The sequence below is a fragment of the Bubalus bubalis genome, chromosome 13 (genome assembly GCF_019923935.1).
Source record: "Bubalus bubalis isolate 160015118507 breed Murrah chromosome 13, NDDB_SH_1, whole genome shotgun sequence".
Taxonomy (NCBI): Eukaryota; Metazoa; Chordata; class Mammalia; order Artiodactyla; family Bovidae; genus Bubalus; species Bubalus bubalis.
Window position 1 is genome coordinate 55,318,342 of NC_059169.1, and position 25,061 is coordinate 55,343,402.

The following is a 25,061-nucleotide window of genomic DNA, read 5'->3' on the forward strand; positions in this document are numbered from 1 at the left end:
CATAACTTTCCTTCCAAGGAGAAAGTGTCTTTTAATGTCATGGCTGCAGTTACCATCTGCAGTGATTTTGGAGCCCCCAAAAATAAAGTCTGTCACTGTTTCCACTGTTTCCCCATCTATTTGCCATGAAATGATGGAGCCAGATGTCATGATCTTAGCTTTCTGAATGTTGAGTTTTAAGCCCACTTTTTCACTCTCCTCTTTCACTTTTATCAAGAGGCTCTTTAGTTCTTCACTTTCTGCCATAAGGGTGGCGTCATCTGCATATCTGAAGTTATTGATATTTCTCCTGGCAATCTTGATTCCAGCTTGTGCTTCTTCCAGCCCGGCATTTCTCACAATGTTCTCTGCACATAAGTTAAATAAGCAGGGTGACAATATACAGCCTTGACGTACTCCTTTTCCTATTTGAAACCAGTCTGTTGTTCCATGTCCAATTCTAACTGTTGCTTCTTGACCTGAATACAGACTTCTCAGGAGGCAGGTCAGGTGGTCTGGTATTCCCATCTCTTTAAGAATTTTCCAGTTTTTTGTGATCCACACAGTCAAAGGCTTTGGCATAGTCAATAAATCCTTTGTTAGTGACAGTAGCAGTCAAGTGCTGTGTGAAGATGGGATAAACCAGTGTGTATGTGTGAAAAGCCACTTTCACTTACAGCTAGCAGTGATTGTAATGTTGGGAGAAGGAAAACCTGAAAGGGGGAAGGAAAGGGTTAGAAGGAGGGGAGCCCAGCAGGTGGGCTTTTCCCCCAGCCCCGCTAGGGCCTGACTCATCCCAGGGCACTGGGTGTGCGTGGATCTGTACTAAATGAGTTTTGTGAAATTGCAGGGGAACAGCTCTTTCTGTGAGCATCAGTTTGGCTGATCCCAGGCGATGGTTCTTGGTCTGGGGGCTTGGGGTGGGGAATGCTGTGGAAATGTGCAGTTGTTGTCTTTGAGGGAATCCGCAGTGGGGTTTCAGTTGGCTGGTAGCCCCTGACGCTGTTACTGAACTTCACGTGGGTCCCTTCCTCTGGTTCCAGTAAAGCCTACCTGTGACTCCTGGCTGTGGTGAAGGACAGGGCAGCCTTTACTGCAAGGCCAAGCAAAGAAAGGTTTTTGAAGACAGGTTGGGGTGTGAGGAACCGGTAAAGCTCCTGCACATTCTTCTGATTGGTTGGTGGTGAGGTAATCAGGAGTTAACAGCATCAACCTGGTTCCAACGTGTTTGAGGTCAACTTACTTGTGCTCAGTCAGCAGTTAACTTCTTACATCTGATGGGGGTTTCAGTATCTGCAAAACAGCTCAAGGATGGCTCAGACTATTATCTACAGCCCTTAAGGAGGAACTAAAGGTCTGACTTTGTTTAATGGTTAACAGTTACTGTTTTGAATTGCTTGACTATTTGCCATGGTTTCTGCATTTTCTTACTTCTCTGATTTGATTTGCTCTTTGGAACTCGGTGAAGACCTATGAGGCTAAAGTTTTTCTACAAACAAGAGGCAGTTGGAGGACATGGCGGAGAGGGGTCTGACAAAGGAAGGACCACGGGGTCCTCCTCCATCACAGTCCCCCGCTTCTTTGATACTCCTCATTCTTGAAGGGGAACAGGTGCAGAACAAGAAAGGGAATAAAGTTTAGGATACAGAGGTTAATCATAAACTTGGCAGAGGACTCGGTTCCAACTAAGCCTGGAGGCTCACCGCTGTGTAATGGGGCCATGCTTCCCCTGGGTTCGTCCAATCCATGACTGAGCATGGACCATTTCTTCTTTTCATGTTTCTTTTTTCATTTTGAACACTTTGAGGTAAAATTCACATAGACACACACTCATTTTGTGTGTATAATTCAATGCTTTTTAGGGTATTCACAGATTTATGCAAATATCACCACTAATTCTAGAACATTCTCATCTTCCCCAAAAGAAACCCTATACCTTCCAGCACTCACTCCCCATTCCTCCACACTCAGCCCTAGGCAACCACTAATCTAGTCTCTGTATCTATAGAATTGACTATTCTGGACATTTAACAGGATTGGAGTCACAGTTTGTGGCCTTTCACTTAGTATTATGTTTTTGAGGCTCAACTATGTTGCAGTATTTTGTTTTTACTGCTGAATAATATTCCACTGTATTGACATACTGCTTATCAGTTGATGAACTGTGGGTTGGTTATACTTTTAGCTGTTATGAATACATTTTCTATGAACATTCATGTGAAAATTTTGGGATGGACATATTTCACATAGGTATATGTAAATGGGTTTTATTCATATAAGTGTCAAATATATTTGATATGCTCAATATATTCATATTTCATTTTCTTGGGTATATACCTAGGGTGGAATTTCTGAGTGATATAATAACTCCATGATTAACTTTTTGAGTAACTACAAACTGTTTTCCAAAGCAGCTTTACTATTTTCCATTCGTGATATAGGTTTCCAATTCTCACGAACACTCGTTACTGCCTGCTTTATTCTAGCCATGCTGGTGGATATGAAGGTGTCATGTTATTTTAGTTTTGATTTGCATTTCCCTGGTGGTTAATGATTTTGAGCATTTTTCAGTACTTATATGTATACCTGTTTGTATGGCTATTTGTATGTATTCTTTGGGGAGATGTCTATTCAGATCCTTTGCCATTTTTAATTGGGTTGTCATTTTATTACTGATTCACAAGAGTTCTTACTATATCTGCCTATAAGTCCCTTATCAGAGATAGGATTTGCAACTATTTTCTCCCATTCTGTGGACTGTCTTCTCATTTTCTTGTTGGTTTAATTTACAGGAAAATTGAAAAGTTTAAAATCCTGATGCAGTCTCATTTATCTATTTTTTCTTTTGTCTCTTGTGCTTTTGGTGTCATATCTAAGAAACCACTGTCTAACCCAAAGTCATAAAAATGTATAGCTGTTTCTAGTTTTAGCTCTTATATTTAGGACCCTCTTCCATTTTGAGTCCATTTTTGTATATGATGTGAAGTAGATGTACAATTTCATTCTTTACTGTGTGGATATCCAGCTGTTCCGATTTTTTGAAAAGAGTAATCTTTTCTCTGTTGAATTGTTTTAGCACCCTGTCAAAAGTCCGTTGGCCATAAATGCAAAGCATTATTTCTGGACTCTTAGTTTGTTCTGTCTGTGTGTGTCTGTCCCTGGTGGCTCAATGGTAAAAAACCTGCCTCTCTATGCAGGAGATGTAGGTTTGATCCCTGAGTTGGGAAGATCTCCTGGAGAAGGAAATAGCAACCTGCTCCAGTATTCTTGCCTGGAGAATCCCATGGACAGAGGAGCCTGGTGGGCTACACAGTCCATGGGGTCGCAAAGTCAGACACGACCACTACACGACAAATTCTGGTACTATACTGTCTTGATTACTGTAACTTTGTGGTCAGTTTTGACATGGGAAGTGCGAGTTCTCCACCTTGGTCTTTCTCAAGCTGGTTTTGGTTGGTTGGAGTCCATTTCCCTATGGATGCTGGGTAATTTCCGAGGGCTGCAGACCCCTCTGCTGGGAGTTCTGACGTGGGGGTTCCACATTGGCCTGGGCTGAGTCTAGACTCCTCCTGCCTGAGATTCTTCCTCCACGCCCTCCTTTCACAGGTGTCAGACCCGCATCGGTGTCTACCTGCCGCCTCTGCCACCTCCCGTGTCTCCTTCAGGCGTTTCCCCCAGTGATCTCCTGGCTCAGCATCTTCTCCTTAGAGAGGCGGAACTGACTCGGTTTCCTAACTTGGAGTTTCTGACTCTCTTTCCAGGCCCTTTTGATATATGATACTTGGGAATGTATCAGTCAACTACAAAAGAGAAATGTCGACTTCTAGAAAATAGCCCTTTTAAGAGCTGGGGCCCAGGACCCTTTCATAAGCAGAGCAAGCAGGTGCAGCTCTGGATGTCCTGCCAGTAGCTCTTCAACAGTGAGCGCTGAAGTGGCCAATTTTGCAACATGTGAAGCTTTTTAGGGCTCTTTTCCCCTGGTCACCCATAACCATGTGGCATGACAGTGCTTTCCCTTGCGGTTGATTGTAGAACTATCTTACTTGAAGCCACAGCATCCTAACTCCTGCTGACTGTCCTTGGGTGGCTGTGAGACATTCTAACAGTATTTTTGTAAGAAATTGTCTACTTTATTCAGGTTACTCTGCATCCTGTCATTTGCAATCAAGAGAGTCAACAAAGTGTTCATGTTTCTAAAAACCTTGTAGGAAGAAGATAAATTGACAGTTTGCATAGCAAGAGAAAACCCATCTTCATTCTAACTTTATGTGACATTTCATCTATTTCTGAAGGTGTTAAAACTAAATAAAAAGTGTTTATATGCCTTGAAAGGGAGAGAGAAATAAGAATTATGAGCATTAATGTGTACTAGGTACTTTCGGGAAGTTACAATTTTGTAACAAAATGGAATTGTTTCATCATATGCAGAAACAGCCACACTTCCAATCAAACATTATGTTTTAGAGCTTGTCACCCACAGAGTAAGGAAAGGAAGTAAAAATATCTACCAGTTTCAGGAAGAAAACTGTTGTGTTAGGAAGAATCTGTTAAGGCAGAAGACCATTTAGCAAGAATCTGCTGATCATCATTGGAGCCTTGGTGACGATGCAGCCAGATGGGCTGCCGTACCAGACACTCTGTTATTCCCTGAATGAACATGAACGGGTATGCATCTGGCCTCAGTCCATTCATAGTGTAGGGAGGAGATAAATGCTGATAAAGTATAATTATAGATTCTCTTCTAAACATTTTTATATATTATTTTTGGCTGTGCTGGGTCTTCATTGCTGCACAGGCTTTTCTCTAATTGTGGTGCGTGGGCTTCTCATTGTGGTGGCATCTTCAGTTGTGGAGCACGGGCTTAGTTGCTCCATGGCACGTGGAGCCGAGGAGATCTCCTGAGACCAGGGATCAAACCCCTGTCCCCTGCGTTGGCAGGTGGATTCTTTACCAGAGTCACCAGGGGAGTCCTAGAGATTTATTTCTTAAATAGCTTTATTAAGATATAATTCATATACTGTAACATTTACTCATTTAAAGTATACACTTCAGGGGTTTTTGGTATATTGCATAACTATTTAACATCGTGATTAAGTGTTCACAACACAACATTTTCCATCTTAGACACTTAATTAAGTGTACATTCATTACATTTATATTGTTGGGCAGCCATCACCATTCTCTGTGTGACTCCAAGCATAATTCCCCCATTACCTATGGAAACCTCTGTTTTAATTTTTGTCTCTATGAGTTTGCCTCTTTTAAGTAAAATCATCCAGTATTTGTCCTCTTGTGTCTGGCTTCTTCTACTGAGCATGACTTTTTGAGATTCATCCGTGTTGTGGCAGGGATCAGCACTTCATTCCACCTTATGGTGAAACGATGTTCCGTTACACGGACGTATCATGTATTGTGAACCTGTTCAGCTGGTGTAGGCAGTCAGGTCGCTCCCACCTTTCGGCTGTTGTGAATAACGCTGCTGTGAGCGCTGGTGCTTTCAGTAACATCGGGTATGGAATTAGGAGTGAAGTGGCTGGGTCACGTGGTAATTGTGTGTTTAGGTCTCTGAGGGGCAGGATTGCAGGTTGCTGTCACGGTGGACCAGGCACATGGGCTAACCGTGTAACAGGGACCTGGTTGAGACCAGGGGGAGAGTAGGAGGGCTTCGGCACTCAGGGTGTCTTTGCTCTGGAAATGTCTGTGTGGAAAAGGCAGTGTTGAGACTGCACCACACTTCTGACAGCCCCGCAGGGCCATTCCAGGGAGTGAGAGTCAGCCAGATGTTTGGGAAGCTCCCCTGCTTAAGGACCGGGTGCTGACAGGAGTAAGGAGAACCAGAAAAGTAGCTCTTGTAGGATTTCAGCCCACTTTTTGAGTGTTCCGAGTTGCCCAGAAAATCACTAGTGCTTTACACGAAACATAAATGAACTAAGTGATCCAGTTAGAAGACAGAATATCAGAATGAGAAGCAATATAGCAGCATGTATAGACATGCTCTATAATAGTAAAGACATGCTCTAAACTGTAAATGCTCTATAGCACGTAAAGACACACCAAACATATAATGATGTAGTGAAGGAACAAAAAAGACATCATGCAAATTTAAACAAAAGAAAATACGTGTAGTTATAATGAATTAGGCAAAATAAGTTTTCAGCTAAAAAGTATAACTAGAGATAAAGAGGATCATATCATAATGATTTAAAATTTTACCAGGAAGATAAAATATTCCTAAATTTGTTTGTAATTAGCAGTGAGGTCTCAAATCTAAAAGCAAAAATTGACCAAATTATGGTGCTGCTGCTGCTGCTGCTGCTGCTAAGTCGCTTCAGTCGTGTCCGACTCTGTACGACCCCATAGACGGCAGCCCACCAGGCTCCCCCGTTCCTGGGACTCTCCAGGCAACAACACTGGAGTGGGTTGCCATTTCCTTCTCCAATGCATGAAAGTGAAAAGTGAAAAGTGACGTCACTCAGTCGTGTCTGACTCTTTGCAACCCCATGGACTGCAGCCCACCAGGCTCCTCCATCCATGGGATTTTCCAGGCAAGAGTACTGGAGTGGGGTGCCATTGCCTTCTCCGAAATTATGGTGATAAATAGGTAAATCCCCAGTTATGGCAAGAGGGTTTTAGTACATCTTTCAGTTGTATTACAGAAGATTAAGCAGACAATAGATAAAGAAAATGCATCTTGCACCTAACAACTATAAAATACACGTTTTACAGTTCTTCCCAACTGCATCTAACATGTTTACAGCAGTGACCGTACACAGGGCTGTAAGGTTGGTGTCAGTAAACTGCAGAAGACAAATAGTACAGAATACGGATTCTGACCACAGTGCAATGAAAATGAGTCAATTCCTAGGTAGGTTGATAAGAAGTCCAGGGTCCCTGAGGAGGAGAAAGTTGATAGACTTAAATGTCTATCTCAGAAAAGAAGATAGGCTGAAAATTAATAGGCTAAGCATTCACCCAAGGCATAATGAAAGTTGGAGGAAATAATGAACAGGTAAGCTGCCTGTGGAGGGCAGTCACCCTGGCTGCAGGGTGTCTGGAGGGCAGAAGGGCACCCAGCACCTGCTGGTCTGTGTAGGTGAGGTGCAGGGACAGGCCTGGAAGGCAGCTCATCGCTGCTGATGGTCTTACTCGAGAGGTATGGGTTAAGCTGTTTATGAACCCAACGGACGGTCCCAGTGGCCCCCACAGGCTTGTTCCGGCACTGCTTCCCACATGGTTTTCCAAAGTCGAGTCACAATTGAGATGAGCTCGTAGGTGCCACCCACCCCCAATCATAGACAGCAAGTTCTGTAGGTAAATTTTGTAAGTGGCCTCCTCTTCCCATCCTCCCACCTCATTCCTCCTGGTCTGATGCTGTAACGTGTCACATCTGTGGTCTGTCCACGGGCATGGGCTTCTTCAGGCAGGAAGACCATAAGTGCCCTCAGGCCGTGTGGCCCGGTGGGTTGTGTGAGCACTCAGCGCTCTGTCTGAACGTGCACGTGGGTGCCTGCAGAAGACGGCATCCTCTCTGAAGACGCGGGTGCAGGGACAGGCGCAGGCCAGGAGTCCCGCATCAGCGTGACCAGCCCAGCAGCCGACACGTGGCCGGCCTGCCCGCCCCACATCAGCGTGACCGGCCCAGCAGCCGACACGTGGCCGGCCTGCCCGCCCCACATCAGCGTGACCGGCCCAGCAGCCAACACGTGGCCGGCCTGCCCGCCCCACATCAGCGTGACCGGCCCAGCAGCCGACACGTGGCCGGCCTGCCCGCCCCACAGTCACAACAGTGTCCCGATACCACCTGCCCTGTGACCTCCTGGGCAGCAGGCCGCAGGCAGGATGACCATGTGATCAAGTTCTTCATGAACTGAAAATGAATGTCAGGCACTGCTGTTCATACTTATCTCAACCACTGAGAGGAAATCAGCCTGAAGCCTGGGTATCCATGCAATTTCTGCCCATACAGATTGTGCCTGAATGTCTCAGAGACATTTTCTGAACTTGCTTACATCATCCAGGTATTAATATTTCTTCAGAACTGGAAACATGCTTTTACATTTGGCTATATCATGATTAAACTTTTTGTAAATTTTAAATTACTTTTAAATTAACACATTGCCTATTCTTTTTTAATTTGGAAATAGAAGGGAAGAAAAAGGCCAAAATCTCAATATTAAAGACAATCACAGTAACATTTTATTCATTATTCTTCAGTTCTTTCTCGGGATTTTTTTTTTTCCTGTTTACATTTTCACAAGTAGTTTAAATTGGATTTTTGGAAGCTGGTGATAAGCCCTAAGTATAGGAGAGAATTTTTCCCAGAGAAACTGCTGTGTTATGGGTTTATTCCCATCACAAGGAAAACATTCATAATAAAATAACTTGCTATTATGCTCTATCCAGCTGTAGTAGAGAAGACAGGCAGTGACCCCTAGCATTCTCAGGAGCTCCTTGGGGTTTCCTCTGCTTTGACTCTTGATCTAAATTACTTATTCTTCCAGTGATTTTTAAAGAAAAAGTACAAAGCTGGAAAGTTTCCAGAGCCTGTGTGTATCTGAGAATGCCATTCTGCATCTTAGCCTTCGCGTCTCAAAACTTTTCACTGTCCTTCAAGTTTTCACAGTGATGAACCACTGACTTCTGGGAACACCGTGAGTTTTGTTCCTTTACACGTAAGCCCCTTGTTACTCGCTGGATGGTTTTTAGCACCTAGTCCCTAGTGTCCTGAAGAATATCACTGGTAGGTCCTCCAACAAAGGTGGGAGCCGGCATCACACACATTCAGGCAACGTGTTGTGGATGGGCCTGCCGCTGAGACGGTGAAACTCACAGCTCACTTGTATTTCCCAAATGTATGGAACAGAGGACCCTTCCAAGTTTGTGGAACACTAACAACTCCTGGGAAATGTCCCACTGGAGGTCAGTTGGCTTATAATCTTGATTATACTTAAGTTCTCAAAAGACAAGGCAGATTTTGTCTCGTTGGGGTCTCTCTCCACTGTTTTGTTTTGATCTGGAATGCAGGATTCACTTCTCTCTCTGCTTGCATTTATTTAGCTTTAAATACATACACAACATACTTTAAAAACATACACAACAAACTTTAAAAGCATACAACAAAACTTTTACTGTTTAAGCCATTTCTGATTGCATAGCTCAGTGGCATTTAGCACATTACATTGTTGGGTGGCCAGAAAGGATTCCCTCTGAAATTACACATTCTTTTTTTTTTTTTAATCTTAGAAGAGTTTCCTTAAATTCACTGAAGGGCATGTCTTCGGCAGAGCTCCCGCAATGTGCTGGTCACTGTCCTGAGCTCTGGGGACACAGGAGGACACGAGAACTAGGGCTTGGTGACTGCTTCTGTCCCAGCCATCCTGGCTCCACCTGGAACCCTTGGCTGCTCCCTGGCTCCCAGCTCTCACAGCGTGTCTGCACTTAACCCACGCTCAGAGCGCTCTTCATCTCTCCTTGGCAGTTCTGCTCCTGTCTGCTCTGATAATGCTTTAAATCACTGCACCGTAATCAGTTTCTCCACTTTTCTTCTTACTCTGTCTTCTTTTTTTAGCTTCTCTTATTTTTAAATTTCTGCCTGTTCTTTCTTGATGGCTTTCAGCTTCATAAAGACCGTGTTTTCTCAAGTCTAAGAATAGCTGAGATGTTTTCTGTAATGTGCCTCAGTTCCTTTAAAAACAATGTCCAGCACTGCTATATTTAAAATGAGTAACCAACAAGGACCTACTCTAGAGCAACAGGGACCTTTGCTCAATGTCATACGGCAGCCTGGATGCAGGGGAGTCTGGGGGAGAGCAGATACATGTATATGTATAGCTGGGTCCCTTCGCTGATCACCTGAAACTACCACATTGTTGGTTGGCTAGACCTCAACACAAAATATTTAAAAACAAAGAAATGTTCCAAGTTGGGATCTTACGGCATCTTTCAGGTGACTTTCCCTTCCTTTCTCTGAGGCTCCCTGTGATTTCCTGTGCCGCTCGCTCACCCTCAACTGAAAAGGGAGGAGAAAGGCCCAGGGGCTTGGTGCCGGGTACACCTGGAGCTGCCGAAGCTCCTCTTCAAACTTACCTGTAACTGACAGCAGGTTGGTGTCAGTGTCTCCAGGTCCGTTTCCCAGACAAGAGTCAGCGTTTGTGTCCAGCAAGTATATCCCTTCCCCAGCTCAGAGACCATGTGCAGGGAGCGGGGCGTACTCAGCTCTGCCCATGGCCTGCATCACCCCTCAGCTCCCATGGGATGAGGGGCAGGTGCACGGCTGCAGGCCTGCCCTCCTTCCTGCACAAGGATCCTCTGGACGTTGGGGTTTCCACGTGTTCACAGACTGAGAAATTCAACAGGGGAGGAGCTGGGAGAGGATGAAGGTAGAAGGGCCACAGGCTGTTTACAGCTTCCGGGCTGGAGTGCAGTGTGTTAGCCGCATGAGACCTCAGGTGTGTTAGCCGCATGAGACCTCAGATGTGTTAGCCGCGTGAGACCTCAGGTGTGTTAGCCGTGTGACACCTCAGGAGCTCCCTGCCCCGGCATCCAGGTGGACCCGCACAGTGTGGGGGATCACTGACGTTTCTCCATGTGACTCATCTGTTTCTAGCCTGGAGAAGGTTGGACATGTGTCCTAGTTTTGGGGATTTTTAACCTTGCCTTTTTGCTTCGTCACTCGTCTTTCAGTGGAAGCTGGAAGAGGCTGCTAGCAGGTGTCATTTTAAACTAAAGCCTGTAATTAAATCCTTGACTTTGAAGTCAGGAAAAACTTATTAAATACTGTCAAGACTATGGTTTTTCCAGTGGTCACGTATGGATGTGAGAGTTGGACTGTGAAGAAAGCTGAGCGCCGAAGAATTAATGCTTTTGAATTGTGGTGTTGAAGCAGACTCTTGAGAGTCCCTTGGACTGCAAGGAGATCCAACCAGTCCATCCTAAAGGAGATCAGTCCTGGGTGTTCATTGGAAAGACTGATGCTAAAGCGGAAACTCCAAAACTTTGGCCACCTCATGCGAAGGGTTGACTCATTGGAAAAGACCCTGATGCTGGGAGGGATTGGGGGCAGGAGGAGAAGGGGACGACAGAGGATGAGATGGCTGGATGGCATCACCAACTTGATGGACATGAGTTTGCGTAAGCTCCAGGAGTTGGTGATGGACAGGGAGGCCTGGTGTGCTGCGATTCATGGGGTCGCAAGGAGTCGGACACAACTGAGCAATTGATCTGAACTGTCCTACAGTCCCTTCAGCCAGAAGCCCGGCTCCACATCCCCGGGTCTCTGCTTCTAGACTTGGCCGGGCTGTCAGACCTGCTTCTTGGCTTAGGTCTCCAGAAGCCGTCAGCAAACACATCTCCATGTGCCGCAGCTGCCGCGCTCCTCCCTTTGCTTGGGACTTTGCGGAACATCCCTCACTGACTGTAACTGTTACCACAGCCAGTGTATTTTGACAGATGCCTGTCCTTTAAAAAAACCTTGTGGTTTTCTTAAATCAGTTCAGTTTCTTGCTGTTGGTCGACTTTGAAATCCCCAGCGTTCATGGGGCAGTTGGATTTCTTTCATTATGTTCATTACCCTTGTAGCACGTACCTCCGCTCGCTTGCTCTTAGCTTCTCGTCTTGGACTTTCTTTTATTATAATTTCTTTGCTTTAAAACAAGTGTGATACGACAGCGAGTCAACGTTCCTCTCACCATGTGCTCTATAAGAGGTGTGTGTGTGTGTGTGTGTGTGTGTGTGTGTGTGTGGTGGGCGTGCGAGCCAGTGCTGAAGTGGTATGGTTAGTACACACGGAAAGTTTCTAGGAAGCGCAAGAGACAGTGCCGTCCTGCCTATGATGGTGATGTGGTACGGCCAAGCTGCCTCTTCAGAGGGCCTATTCAGTGTTAAGTGATTTTTAAAAATAATAACCTGTTTTTTTGTGACTAGCTTAAATTAGGTGGACTTGAAAATGGTTCTGGATGCAATTAGATTATGCTGTTTGGACAATAAACTCACCTTGACCTAAAAAAAAAAGTCCTTCCTGTAATTAACACATGGCGATACAGTATGCAGTGATGTTTAGGACAGAGACAGTGTCTGCATCTGGTTCCAGATTCGTCGGAGGCTGAACTTGACACACGACTCCCTTGCTGCGCTGCAGTTCCGTGTATTCCTCGTCAGGTCAGAGGTGCGCCTGTGCGGTCCATCCCTGACCTCGTGGGAGGACCCAGGGCAGCCGCTCACACGCACTGTGGAGACCACACGTGGTTTCTCCACCGCCGTAACTGACTGCTCCACTTTCAGCCACCTATACAGTTGTCTTAAGAAATCATGCAGAATCTGCCAAACAAGCTAAAAGCCAGCATAATTTAAAAAAAAAATTATTTATTCCAAGATCCACGGGTTTGAGGCTTTTCACGTTATCACAGAAGTGAATACGGAACTCAGAAACAAGTGTTTGTAGCTGCAGCACTTATGACAGAATCAGCGTCACCATGACCCTGATCTAAAGGACTCAGGTGTCTCCCTCACGTAGAATCCATGAGGAACGTCTCGAAGTCTAGGTCCAGGTCGGAAACGAGGGTGTTTACGAAGTCGTCGATAGAAGGACGCTTCTGAAGCATACCTGCCAACGGAGAGACAGACGGTCAGCCAGCTCGCTCAGGGACAGCACAGAGCGACAGAGACGGACAGCACGTCCACACGGTCGGGGACGCTCAGCCTCGGGAGCCGTGAGCTGGGAACAAGGCTGTTTCAGAGTGTCCAGGCAGTGCCTGGGCTCTGAGCGGTTTCTTGTTTTACTGCCTTTTTTATACTATCTCACCAACGCTTAGCTTAGAGATTTAGACTCAAATATGTTTTGGAGATATTACTATACCCTTGGAGCCCACTTGACCAGGAGTGCAAGGAACCACGTTTGGGGGCCGGGGGTGCTCCCACCCAGGCCACCATCTGCAGTGGAACATAGAGAGCTTCGGGCAGGCCTAGGGCTGGACCCACAGACACGGTCACCCTCACTGGGGAACACGGCCACAGGGGCTGGCCAAGGCCTGGCTTGTACAGTGGACACAGAGCAGCAGTGCCAACACGTCCTTGACAGCCCCTCACGAGACCCCATGTGCTCAGGAACAATACGGATGCCGTCATGTTCTCACCACAGCCCAACACACTTTCGTCTGCATTCAAATCCAGGTCCTCACATCTCCATCACAGGGACCATCTGAGGAATAAGGACAGCTATTCGAAGAGAATTTTGTTGCTGTGTCTTTAATTGCAAAACTAAAGTTCAAAGCAATTTTTTTTTTACAGTCAAATAGTCATGGGATGTGACGGCTCTGACGATGGCCAGGCAGCGCCTTCCACTCCACGTCTTTGAGACGCAGGCTTTCACGTAAGCAGAGCAGTAAACCCCGTTCGCGCATTTCCTACGGGCCAGGGTTCTTATACAGAGAATAGTTGTGGGGCAAACACTGAAACATGACTTTTGGTCAGATGTGTAATCCTGTTTCACCATTCCCTTCCTTGTAACATTTGAAACATCCTGTAATTACAAACTGCTTCTAATTAAATGGTTAGAACTGTCAGAAGGTGGGGCTGACCTGTGCAGTGGAGCGCGGCCGCCAGTCCCTTGAAGTGTTCCTGTTACCACCACCAGCTGTCCACGGACACAGGACCCACCACCTCGGGGCCACACCCTCTCCAGGGCCACCTGCAGCCACTTCTGCGTCTCAGAGGACGGCCGCCGTGGGGCAAGCAGAGAAATGCACACACGCTCAGGGGAGTTTTAACTAAAACCTGGCCCAAGAGGAGTGGTTGGCCCATGGTGTGTGTGTTGCGACCAGTGAAGATGAAGGTTCAGAGAGGATGCACCAACTTACTAGGGCAGGAATGCTCCTGCCACACGGCTGCAGTGTCCTCGCTTTAGTTAGGTCTAGTGTTTGCAAGTGTCAACATGAACTAACAACTTCTACACAGGGAATTAAAAACAAAATGTTTTCAGGCAGTTCCACAAATAAGAAAAACTGAATTTAGCATTTACATATGTAGATGGTAAAGATTCCAGCAACACGTGGATTTTTTTTATAAAGCTGGTGAAGATGGTCTCTGTGTCAAGTCTTAAGTCTTAAAAGGGTGGTGATGAGATGAGCAGTTTTGTAGGCACCCCCAGAACCTGCTGGAGGGCCAAGTCCAGAGTGAGTGGAGTTGACACGCATTCTCTGGAGGGCAGGGGTGGGGGGCGCGGGGAGCTGAGACTGTAAAACAAAACCGAGGGTAACTTTCCCCCTCAAAGGGACACGTGGGTGGCGGTGTAAGACAGACCGGCTGCAGGGAACCCTCAGGGAAGAAGAGTCCCACCTGCCCGCCCTCCACAGGCCCACAGGGAATAGCCTGTAAAGCAGTTACGATGACGATTTCATTTATTTTCCTCCTCCTTTTCCCTGAGAGGCGAACGAGCTGATAAAACCTGGGGCAAGCCCGAACGTTCCTGTCTCGACTGCTCTGCTAAACCAGTGTGTTCACGACCCTGGAGGACTGGGAGGCTGTTCCAGGCCTGACGGCAGTGAACTAGGGTCTCTAGGGGTTCCGGGGTGGGCTCTGGGGGCCCCACCCGAGCTGGGTGCTGGCCTGTGTGCAGCGCCGTAGCCTGCCACTCAGGGGCTGCCAGCTGCGGGTTATGTGTGTGCCCGCAGGGGACGCCATCCTGGCCACCACACTGGGGCATCTGGGGGGCAGCTGGGCCCCAGGTACGGGGCCTCCTGCCTTCCTAACCCAGCTTGGTGCCAGCCCTGTGCCCCCCAGGGACCCACTCCCAGTCACAATGATGGGAGGCCTGTGGACACCAGGGCAGTGAGGTGGTACAGGCGCCCGAGTGGCTCGCCTACCCCGACATGGAGCCCAGAAGCTGCTTTCTCAGCTGGCTTTTGCTTCACCCCGACTCTGCGGCCGCCTCTGCACTGTTCCCCCAAATTCCTTTCTGTTTGGTCAGCCTGAGTTGGTGGTTTCTTTCAAAAATATTCCCACCTGATACAGAGATTAGTTCACAAGTTATTAAAGAGAATTTAATGACACCCGGGGGACACTGATATTTTTGTTTGAGGACCAACTTTCTAGACCCAGGGTTTGGAGTAAAAGCAAGTGCTTTCTGCTCTTTCTTTTCTCATTTAAATAACCACATCTTTCCACAGATATCAGAAACAGGTGACATACAGGCAAGCTTTACTATCAGATCTCTTCTCTAAGGTCACTGGCGGGCAGTGAGAGCTGTCTTGGCCTGAGACAGGGGAGAGTCCGTCTCTGCCCCCAGCCCCACCTGCTGTGGTGGGGGGTGTGCTGGGGGTAGGGCAAGAAGACGGGGATGCTCTCTCGAGTGCGTGGTTCCTCCTGAAATTGCTTCTTTCCTGGTGGAACTGGAAGGATCTGCCCTTCTGTCTATGGGCCTCATGGTGTGGCAGGCGCTCAAGGGCTGCGTGTGTGTCCCGGAGCCCATGAGAGGGGCGGGTATGGCCCCTACACCCACGAGGCCAGGCCTGCAACACCTGAGGCGGCCAGGGTGGGTCACCCCCCAGTTCTTTCTAAATCAGAGATAAAAGCCAAGCATACTCCTACATTTCAGGCACAGTGCCGGTACTTGGCTCAAATGAAGGTACGTCAGCCAGGTTTCTATGAGAGTTAAGGCCTACAGGCGTCATCTGTTTAGGGACCACAGCCCAGCTCTGAACACCCCAGGGGAGCTGCCGTGGGGGCCAGCGCCAGGCACACTGGGCTTTCAGGCCGAAGGGAACATTCCTTGGCTTAGCCCAGCATCTTACAACCTCAAATTTCTGGCTGTTCTCTCTGCTGACTGTCCCAAAGTCTCCTTCTGAAGGGTTAGCAAGGAGGAATACAGCAGAAAGATAAATTCCTCCTTTCCTGAACAAGACTGAAGGTGCCTCTAAAGAGGGCACTGGTGGTTAGAGCCAGAGCTTGGTGAGTAACCCTGGTCAAGCACCCGGTTCAAGGCCTTCAGCCCAGACTGGACTTCCGAGACTCACTCCCGCAAGAGGCAGCCTGAGCGGAGGCCGACTGGTGAGTGAGGTGTGTGTCTAAAGACCAGAAAACCAGCAGAGTGTCGTCTACACAGCTTGACTTCTGTAAGAATTGAATAATGTGCACTGAACACGTGGGAAAGGCCCTGTAACTGGTAACAAGAACCATCAGAGTGAAAGTTCAAGGGCTGAAGGATGAGGTTGCTTCTTTTCTGCACAAGTTGAATTTCAAAATGCTGTCTGTGATCAAGTATTTAGGGTTTTATCATCGGACACAATCCCAAGCTGATTATCCAGCTAATGAATCACAGCTTGCTTTGTATTCTCTGGCTTTTCCATCTGCTTTTGATGACACAACTTTATCTTGGGAAAGAAGGAAACAAACGTGGTAACTAAAATCAACCCATTTTCTACCTGTTAGCAGCTGTGATACAAGGTTTACTGAAGAGAACATGGGGATGGGGAGGAGTCCTGGGGATGAACAGTGGCGATGGCCACACGGGGCTGAGGCGCACTGAACTGCACGTTCACAGCGGTAAGAATGGGACATTTTGGGTCATACACACTTTACCACAACTTAAACAAGAAGGGACCAGAAGCACTGAGATGGCCTATGACTGGCCCACACACTCAGCTGCCGTGGCTCCAGCAACATGGGATGCGCCGGACTGTGGGTCATCCACACGAACCACCCTTGGGCCTGAACACCCATCCCAACAGTTCATGGGATGCGCCGGACCATGGGTTATCCACGCAGACCGTGGACCACCCTTGGACCTAAACATTCATCCCAACAGTTCATGGGGTGTGCTGGACCATGGGTCATCCACGCAGACCGTGGACTGCCCTCGGATTTGAGCACCTATCCCAAGAGTTCATGGGATGCGCTGGACCACGGATCATCTACGCAGACCGTAGACTGCCCTCAGGTCTAAACAACCATCCCAATAGTTCATGGGATGTGCCAAACTGAAGGTCATCCATACGGACTGCGGACTGCCCTCGGGTCTGAACACCCATCCCAACAGTTCTCAGCCACTTTTCATGCTGAGATAACTTTATGTGCCAAACTCGGCCAGATAGATGGGAACTGTAGCCCGAGTTGGCCTGGCTTTGTGAAGTGAGCTTTCTGAGGTCAGAGCTCACCTGAGGACCAGCTCTGAACACCCATCCCAACAGTTCTCGGCCACTTTTCATGCTGAGATAACTTTATGTGCCAAACTCAGCCAGATAGATGGGAACTGTAGCCCGAGTTGGCCTGGCTGTGTGAAGTGAGCTTTCTGAGGTCAGAGCTCACCCGAGGACCAGCTCTCCTGGGGCTCAGATGCCTGGCTCCTCTCTCTCTCTTGTTCCGAAGTTTCCTGGGTTCCACACTGGGCTGCCCACGCTCTTCTCTAAAGGTGGTTCCACTACCTACTGTTGGTCCCGGGAAAATGAGGACATCAGCCAGAAGGGAAACTCCGTTCCTCCTTTGAACTGAAAACCTCCCCAGCCCCTCGGCCGGGCAGTACCTGTGCTGTTCGGAGCTGGGTTCTGCCCCAGGCCCTGCCTGTGGGCGGCCGGGCCCCTCATGTCCAGCCAGGTGGGAGCGGACGTGGGAAGTGGAGCTGCGGACGTGCCCTGTTCCTCATTAGTTTATCCCAGTTTCATCGTCGGATTTAACAATTCCATTTACTGAGTACCTTTCTGGGTTAAAAAACATTTTGCCTTTTGAAGCTCCACATCTTCCTTAAACAAACACACCCACACATCAAACACATCCACGCCCTCTGAAAAAAAAAAAAAAGCCTTTCAGTGCTTTTACGAAAGGGAGGCGACAGCCTGGAGCACCCCGGTGCTCCTTCCGGGGAACTGAGGTTCTGTTCACACGGCTGTGACTCTGGTTGCCATTCACCCGTTACTGACACTGTGGTCGCCCCGAGCCGCTGCATCCTGCGTCTGCTCTCCCGACACGCTTTGCTCCCTCATTCCTGTTCTCTGCGCAAGAAGAGGCGGTTCTGCTGGCCAGTGTGTGGTCAGGACCGCGGTCTGCCTGTGAGCGCGCACACGTGTGTCCTCACTGAATGAGATCTCACTGCTGTGAAACCACTGCTGTGTGGAAGACAGAGACACCATCACCTCCATCCCTGGGACATCCTGCCCGGGGCACCGAGAGTGTCATCTGAGCATCAGGGTACGAGGCGACTCAGCTGCCGACCGTGGTGACAGAGTGGCCAGCAGGTGCGGCACCGACACGCACACAACTGTGCCCAACAGGAGCGCGCCCTGGTCTACCGGAGAAGACCGAGACACTAGCAGTCCACACAACGCGGGGGTGGGGAGCGCCTGGGCTTCAACTCTTCTAGTCCCGTCTCCACAGGGTCACCCGAGCACCCTGGGACCACAGACACGAGGGGACACACGCAGCGCGCTCAGCATGGGCGGCCCCGTCCCCGGGGTCAGTGTGGCTCTCACTGTGCTTCTCTTGCCAGCAGCTTTCCCCCTCCTGTCCATTCAACTCTAGATACAAAAGCAGCAGAAGTCAGTCTTAATGGCTAATATCCAATGTCAAGTATTTTAGGAAAACTGGGGTACAAGGCTACTGCAACATTTTAATAAAATGCTCATCCTGAAGGGAAAAGAAAGTGCAGGAAGAAGACAAAAATGTAGGGCTGAAATTATACAGTTATTTTGAGGGTGTGATTTAACCTTTCAAAAATCTTTAAAATTAAAGCTCTGTTTTGTTTAAACTGATTGAAGGGAGGATGTGAGTGGAGTTCAGCTGTTGTCCCGAGCCTGCCGCTAAACACACGCAGTGCCGAAAGGAGAGGGCTTACTTGACGTACCCCAACTTACGTGATGGGGTAGAGTATTTGAGACATGCAGACTTGGACATTAAGGGAGGGCTGTCCTGTCTTACCGACTTTAATGTAAAGATGAACTACTAAATGAGAAAATCAGGTTTAGGTACAGTCATCCTTAATCTAGTTTCGTTATTACTGACGTTACGTACAGAGTCGCAAGGAGAGGGTTTCTTTAGAGACGGTCGGAAAGACTCAGTCACTAGGAGACACCTTGCAAATGACGTTTCGGGAGCTAACCTGGTTAAACCCAGAGAAACATCCCTTCTCTGTGCTCTCTGGACATCTCAAGAGCTGGTTAGCAAATGTGTCTCCATCCCTCCACTGGAAGCTGAGCAGGGCTCCTCCCTGGGATGCCTGAGGCTCGCGGCCCTCGCCCTGCAGGTCGCTGAGGGCTCTGCATCCTAGGGGGTGAGGGGAAGGGCCTCGGCCTTACTTTTGTGAAGGCGGTCACACCTCCCAGTGCAAACGCCGGCCTGTTAGGGGCTGGTCACCCTGTCACCGCCCCCAACCTGTCCTGAGAGCGAATCCTTGTGCTGTGCTGCCATGCTGCGACTGTGACCAAGCAGCTCACCCGGAGCTGTGGGGTAGGAGCCCGGGCTGCCTGGGGGAGAAGAGGGGCTGGACCGTAGCCGCAGGGAGCGTGCAGTGGACACGGCCACTCGCTGGGACTTGAACACATGCAGTGTGCAACGCAAAGTGCGGTCAACACAGTACAAGTTAAATTCTGCTCACAAGTTACCTTCCCCAGGGGCTTTTTTTCATTGCTAGCAAAACGTATGTTGGTTGAAATTATTCACTGGAACACTGACAACATCAACAGCAGGAAAATGCAAGGACCATGAAGGCTCCGGGGCCACATTTACAGACAGAAAGACCTGTCCCTTCCTGGGAAAGCGACTCCTCCTACCCGGGCAAAACTGTCACCCACACCCCAGCTCTAGGAAACACCCATCTGTTTCTGGCCTGTGTCTGCGGTTATCTGACTGCTTTGTCAACAATTCCTGGGATCCCACAACCCGTTTGTTTAGAAAAACGAAAAGCTGCACTGTTTCCGGGAGGGTAACTTCTCTTCTTGGTTATCCTGTATTGGAAACACTGACCTTGTCTTCACTTTTAGGTCTTTGCACCTCTGTTCACTGAAGGTTTGACCCATGCTGTTTATAAGCAGAGAATGTGATGAGCTCTTGGAAGGAGGTGCTGTACAGAATGCTGCCTGCCTCCAAGACAGATGACGGGGCAGGGCGGGGCGGTGGGGGGGATGTGGCGGCAGACTCGGGTCTGATACCCACGAATGGGAGGGGTACATCCAGAGCCTCCTTACCCCTCGACAGGAGGCCTGTCCTGCAGGCTCAGGTCTCTCTAACTCTTCTGTTACCTGTGTCTGTTGTGCTGACCACGTGATGCCCGTCGTCTTCTCTCCCAGATCCCTCTGCGCTCCTCTGTATCACTCCTCTGTATCACTCCGTCTGCTACTCATTCCTTCCAGTGTCTTTTAATTTCAGTTACTCAATTTCTTCATTTCTGCTTGGGTATTTTTCACATTTTCTAGTTCCTTATTAAAATTCTCACTGTGCTCGTGTATTCTTTTCTCTATTTCAGTTAACATTTTTATTACCAACATTTTCAACTCTCTTTATCTGATACATTTGTAATTTGTTGTTTATTTTTCAGGGTTTTTTCTTGCTTTTTAACTGAGAGCACGTCCTCTGCCTCTGTGACTTCAGGTGAAACAGGACCTGTTGAAGGGCTGTTGTTACGAGGGTGCGTTCCTGTACAGACCGTGCGAGTCTGATGCCTTTGTGGGGAGAGCTGGCTCTGACCTGGACAGGCGTTGTGCGTTTGCTCAGGTGAGCTGGAAGCTGTTGCTGTGGTGGGACTGGAGGCAGGCGTGAAGTAAGGCTTCCTTTCTGCTCGGTGGCCATCACCGCCCTACTGGGGGGTGGGGTCTGACCCCAGGATGCTGGAGAGGAGCCCCGAGATCAGGCCCGGGCCCTCTCTGCTCTGGGGTGCTTCCCCTTCTTCCTGCATGGGACTTGCCACGGAGGCCGGGGCTGGAGCCGGGGTACCCGCAGGCACTGCCCTTGGCTGACACGGCCTCGGGCGCAGGCCCCTCTGTCCCTCACAGCCTGTCCCCGCGCTGTCGTGGGGCTGTGCTGTGTGGCTTCCTGTGCCCTAGAAGGCGGGGCCCGCTCCCCAGTGCATGGTCTCTGCCTCCCTGAGTCCCTGGGAGGGGTCCCAGGGTGCAGGCCTGAGCTCTGTGCCCACTCCCTCAGCTGCCCGCGCACGAGTCCTGCCGCCAGTCTCCAGGTTCCAGTGGGAATCACTGCACGTGTGCATGGATTTCTGATGCATTCTTGGGGAAGGTGAGTCCCACGCCCTCCTCTACTTCACCATCTTGTTGGACCCCCCATAATCACGTTTTTAATGGCCCGAGAAACATCTGGCCTTCAAGGTAAACACGTAAGTGCGTTCGCCTAATAGAGCCTGCAGGCGGCCCGTCTGCGGGGCTGGCACAGTGGGGCCCATCCACCACCTCCTCTGAGAGTCGACACTCTGCTCAGGGCCCTGACTGTGACCACCTGGGAACGAGGACCCAGGAGGGGCGTCCATCACCTCACGTCGCCCCAGGGGTCGGGATCAACACGACTCGCTGGTGCTGACTGTGAACACCAGGCAGGCAGTGTTCCTCCCTTCCTTCCAGAGCACAGGATGGAAAAAGGGGTCACCGTGTGGCCCACACTCAGGGGACACAGTGCCCAGTGCCTCGAGGGGGGGCATTCCTGCAGCACACACCCGAGTTCGCCCGCATGAGATGTCCATACCGTTTGTTTATTCAGTCACTCCTGTCAGGGTGCACTCATGCTGTCTACTCTGTGTGATGTTCCAACGCTGCCTTCAGTTCAGTTCAGTTGCTCAGTCGTGTCCGACTCTTTGCGACCCCGTGAATCGCAGGACTCATGTCTATCTAGTCGGTGATGCCATCCAGCCATCTCATCCTCTGTCATCCCCTTCTCCTCCTGCCCCCAATCCCTCCCAGCAGCAGAGTCTTTTCCAATGAGTCAACTCTTTGCATGAGGTGGCCAAAGTACTGGACTTTCAGCTTCAGCATCATTCCTTCCAAAGAACACCCAGGACTGGTCTCCTTTAGAATGGACTGGTTGGATCTCCTTGCAGTCCAAGGGACTCTTATTTACTTTTTTGCTCAAATTGTTGACGTTCTGGCCACTGTGCGTTCATTTATCGGGAGCCGGGCTCCCCTGACACACACACACACCAGACCATGCGTGCTCCTGAGCACATGGTCCTCTCCCAGGCGGGGACCCCCGGCCAGCCCTGACCCTCCAGCAGGGAGGGCGTCAGACCTTCTCCCCTAGAGGAAGGTGTTGGAACAAGCTTGAGTGCTCCCGGACCAAGGAGGCTTCTATGGGAAAGCGAAGTTCTCTTTACACACAGGGACAAGGGTAGCCCTATGGAATATACAAACCACAAATTCTGACTTGTTTCTTGAATAAAAATAATATGCAACAAGTTAGAAGAGATGATATAGGATAATTAGGGCAAAAACGAATGTGTTTTGAAAACCACAGAGCTCGGCAAAAATGTAAGGTATTATGATTTTAATCAGCTTACGGAGAGGCCCTGTGGGCTTCTAGACTCGGGTTCCATGAGTCAGTCTGGCAACACAGAAAAACTGAAGGGAGTTTCACTGAGAACTGACTCATTTATCTACATTTCTTTTCATCTTATCTGATGTTTGGTGCTTTTTAAAACTCTGTCAAGTTAGAACATTCTCTGTCTATGGGCACACTGCTTTTGGCCAGAAGTCATAAAGCTACGAGTTTCTTTTCTGGAAAGGGGAACAGGAATAAAGCTGTTTAACTTTTAAAAATAACCACTTGAAAGACTAAACTCTTGGGCTTTGCCCTTTCCTGTCCCCACAGAACTCTGTGCAGAGGCTGCAGCGGGCACCGGGACCTACAACTAGCGGTAGAAACGTGAGACCCAGCGGGCAGGGTGCATACGTGGCTTCGGTCAGCCTCATCCAGGGGCCAGCATGCTGGAGCATGCCCACACACGAAGGGGATGGATCCGCCACGGAGTCAAGGAGCTCACGAAAATACACGGGACAGAGAAGTTCACTGCTGGTCAGGGGTGTCAGACAGGGCTTGCCAATGGGAAGAGTTAGGATGTGGTATTAAACACACACAGACTTTGGGGAATCACTGAGGCCTCCAGGTTCAGGCCCCTGACATCCTCACAAGTCTAAGACCCACCCAGACTCAAGTCAGACGTTACAGCTGAGCTGAGGAAGACGTGTGAGGGGCGTGAACCTTGGGGTCCGTGGGGATGGGGGGGCAGGACCGGGGTCACAGGGTTCAGAGAGCAGCAGGGCAGGAGGCACGAGAAGGGAAGGTTTTTCAACACGTTGGGTTTTTCTAGTCATTTAAACATAAAATCTGAACCTAGGAACAAAACAAGGGCCACTTACTCAAGAACTTTGGATAACATGGAAGAAAGAGTGGTCTGCAAGGGACGACAGACCCTCCTGTGAGGAGTTCACCTCTCTCCTCAGACTGTGAGACAGTACCTCTCCGATCCCACCAGCCTGCTCGGGGGCACCAGGTACCACCTCACTTGCATGCTTATCTTCTTCCTGGAGAACCATTCCATTTCTGAAGAGCTTGTGAGAGAAACTGTTCACCACAGCACACCTAAAGTTTTCTAGTATGTTTTTGAAAATGACAAAATGAATATAGCATATATCGTCATGGTTTTATTTTAAGCAAAAAGTAAGTTCTCTTTTTACCAAGAAATGTGATGCTTAAACCAGAGAACACTGCGGGGTATGGAATATGCAAAGATTGCAACTTACCCCAGAATTCTTGCATTTGGTCAGGTGTTGCCATCTTGTGTTTAGTGCAGGATTAACTAAATATTCTGCTTAAAACGTCCTCCTTATATGTGCTATGGATGTGTTTAAAACAAGATAAGGACATAATTTCAACTTGAAGATTAGAAAGAAGTGTTTTTTTTTTTTTCCCCCTGCATATAGCATCATTTTATTACAGCTGTGCCAATGTTTTAGATTGTAATTTAAAGGGAGAAACTGAGTATAGGCAAAAGGCGTAACTCATGTCATGGCAATAATATTCAGAGAGAGCTTCCTGGGACTCCAAAAGTGCTAATACATGCCTTGCTACTGCTGCTATGTCACTTCAGTTGTGTCCAACTCTGTGTGACCCCATAGATGGCACCCCACCAGGCTCCCCTGTCCCTGGGATTCTCCAGGCAACAACACTGGAGTGGGTTGCCATTTCCTTCCCCAGTGCATGAAAGTGAAAAGTGAAAGTGAAGTTGCTCAGTCGAGTCTGACTCCTAGCGACCTCGTGGACTGCAGCCCACCAGGCTCCTCCGTCCATGGATATTCCAGGCAAGAGTACTGGAGTGGGGTGCCATTGCCTTCTCCGTCAGACAAATATTTGATAGCATCAACAAAGCATCTGATAACTATGATACTCTGTCATGGGCTTCATAGATAACCCACCCTTTTTCTTTTTAATTGTACGATAATTGCTTTACAATGTTGTGTTAGCTTCTGCTGTACAACAATGTCAATCAGCTGTAAGTACACATATATCCCCTCCCTCTTAAGGCTCCCTCCGACCCTCCCGTCCCAGCCCTCTGGGTCATCACACAGCAGCGGACTGAGCTCCCCGTGTTACACAGCAGCTCCCCACTAGTGAGCTGTCTCATATGGGGCGTGTATGTGTGTCAATGGTACTCTCTGGATTCGTCCCCCTTGCCTTCCCCCACCAAGTTCACAAGCCCACTCTCTAAGTCTGTGTGTTCATTTCCTGCCCTGCAAATAAATCACACTTTGTCTCCCTTAGGGAAACTGACTATCTGGAGTAATTTAGTAAAGCGCCAGAGCTGCTACCTGCAGATCCACTTCTGTTTTACTGTGTAAGGATTTCCCCCCAACCCCTTTGAGGAAGGAAATGCTTTTTAACTACGATTTTGTTTTCTTCAAGTGGCATTTAGAGTTTTGAGAGGGATTCTGTGGATTTACCCCAAGGCTCCTGGGCAGAGTTAGGAGAGAAGCCCGCGTGTGTGGAGATCTGTGCAGACCCTGCCCGCTGAGTGAGTAACCTTAAAGCTCACCTGTGCCGTGTTCGTCACTCAGATCCCAAGCATGACGCAGCGAGTCCTGACTGACGAGTGGCTTGAGGCTCCTCTC

At 48.8% G+C, this 25,061-nt stretch overlaps 1 protein-coding gene and 1 long non-coding RNA gene across 3 annotated transcripts in view; one reads left to right on the plus strand and one right to left on the minus strand.

Annotated features, from left to right (window-relative positions):
* Window positions 1-482: 482 nt before the first annotated feature.
* On the plus strand, window positions 483-23,854 carry LOC123328988. Of its 2 annotated transcripts, none has more exons than XR_006544066.2 (5): window positions 483-1,333; window positions 20,495-20,670; window positions 21,097-21,186; window positions 22,765-22,854; window positions 23,291-23,854. It is a non-coding gene; the product is annotated as an uncharacterized LOC123328988 (long non-coding RNA). The 2 variants fall into 2 exon arrangements; XR_006544065.2 differs by having other exon boundaries at window positions 20,548-20,670.
* Window positions 12,320-25,061, minus strand: part of LOC102406548 (mitochondrial intermediate peptidase) — an 85,250-nt gene continuing 72,508 nt past the window's right edge. Inside the window, exon 19 of the mRNA XM_006070947.4 lies at window positions 12,320-12,580. Within this exon, the coding sequence (XP_006071009.4) occupies window positions 12,483-12,580 (98 nt within the window). The 3' untranslated portion in view covers window positions 12,320-12,482. The remainder of the gene's footprint in view (window positions 12,581-25,061) is intronic.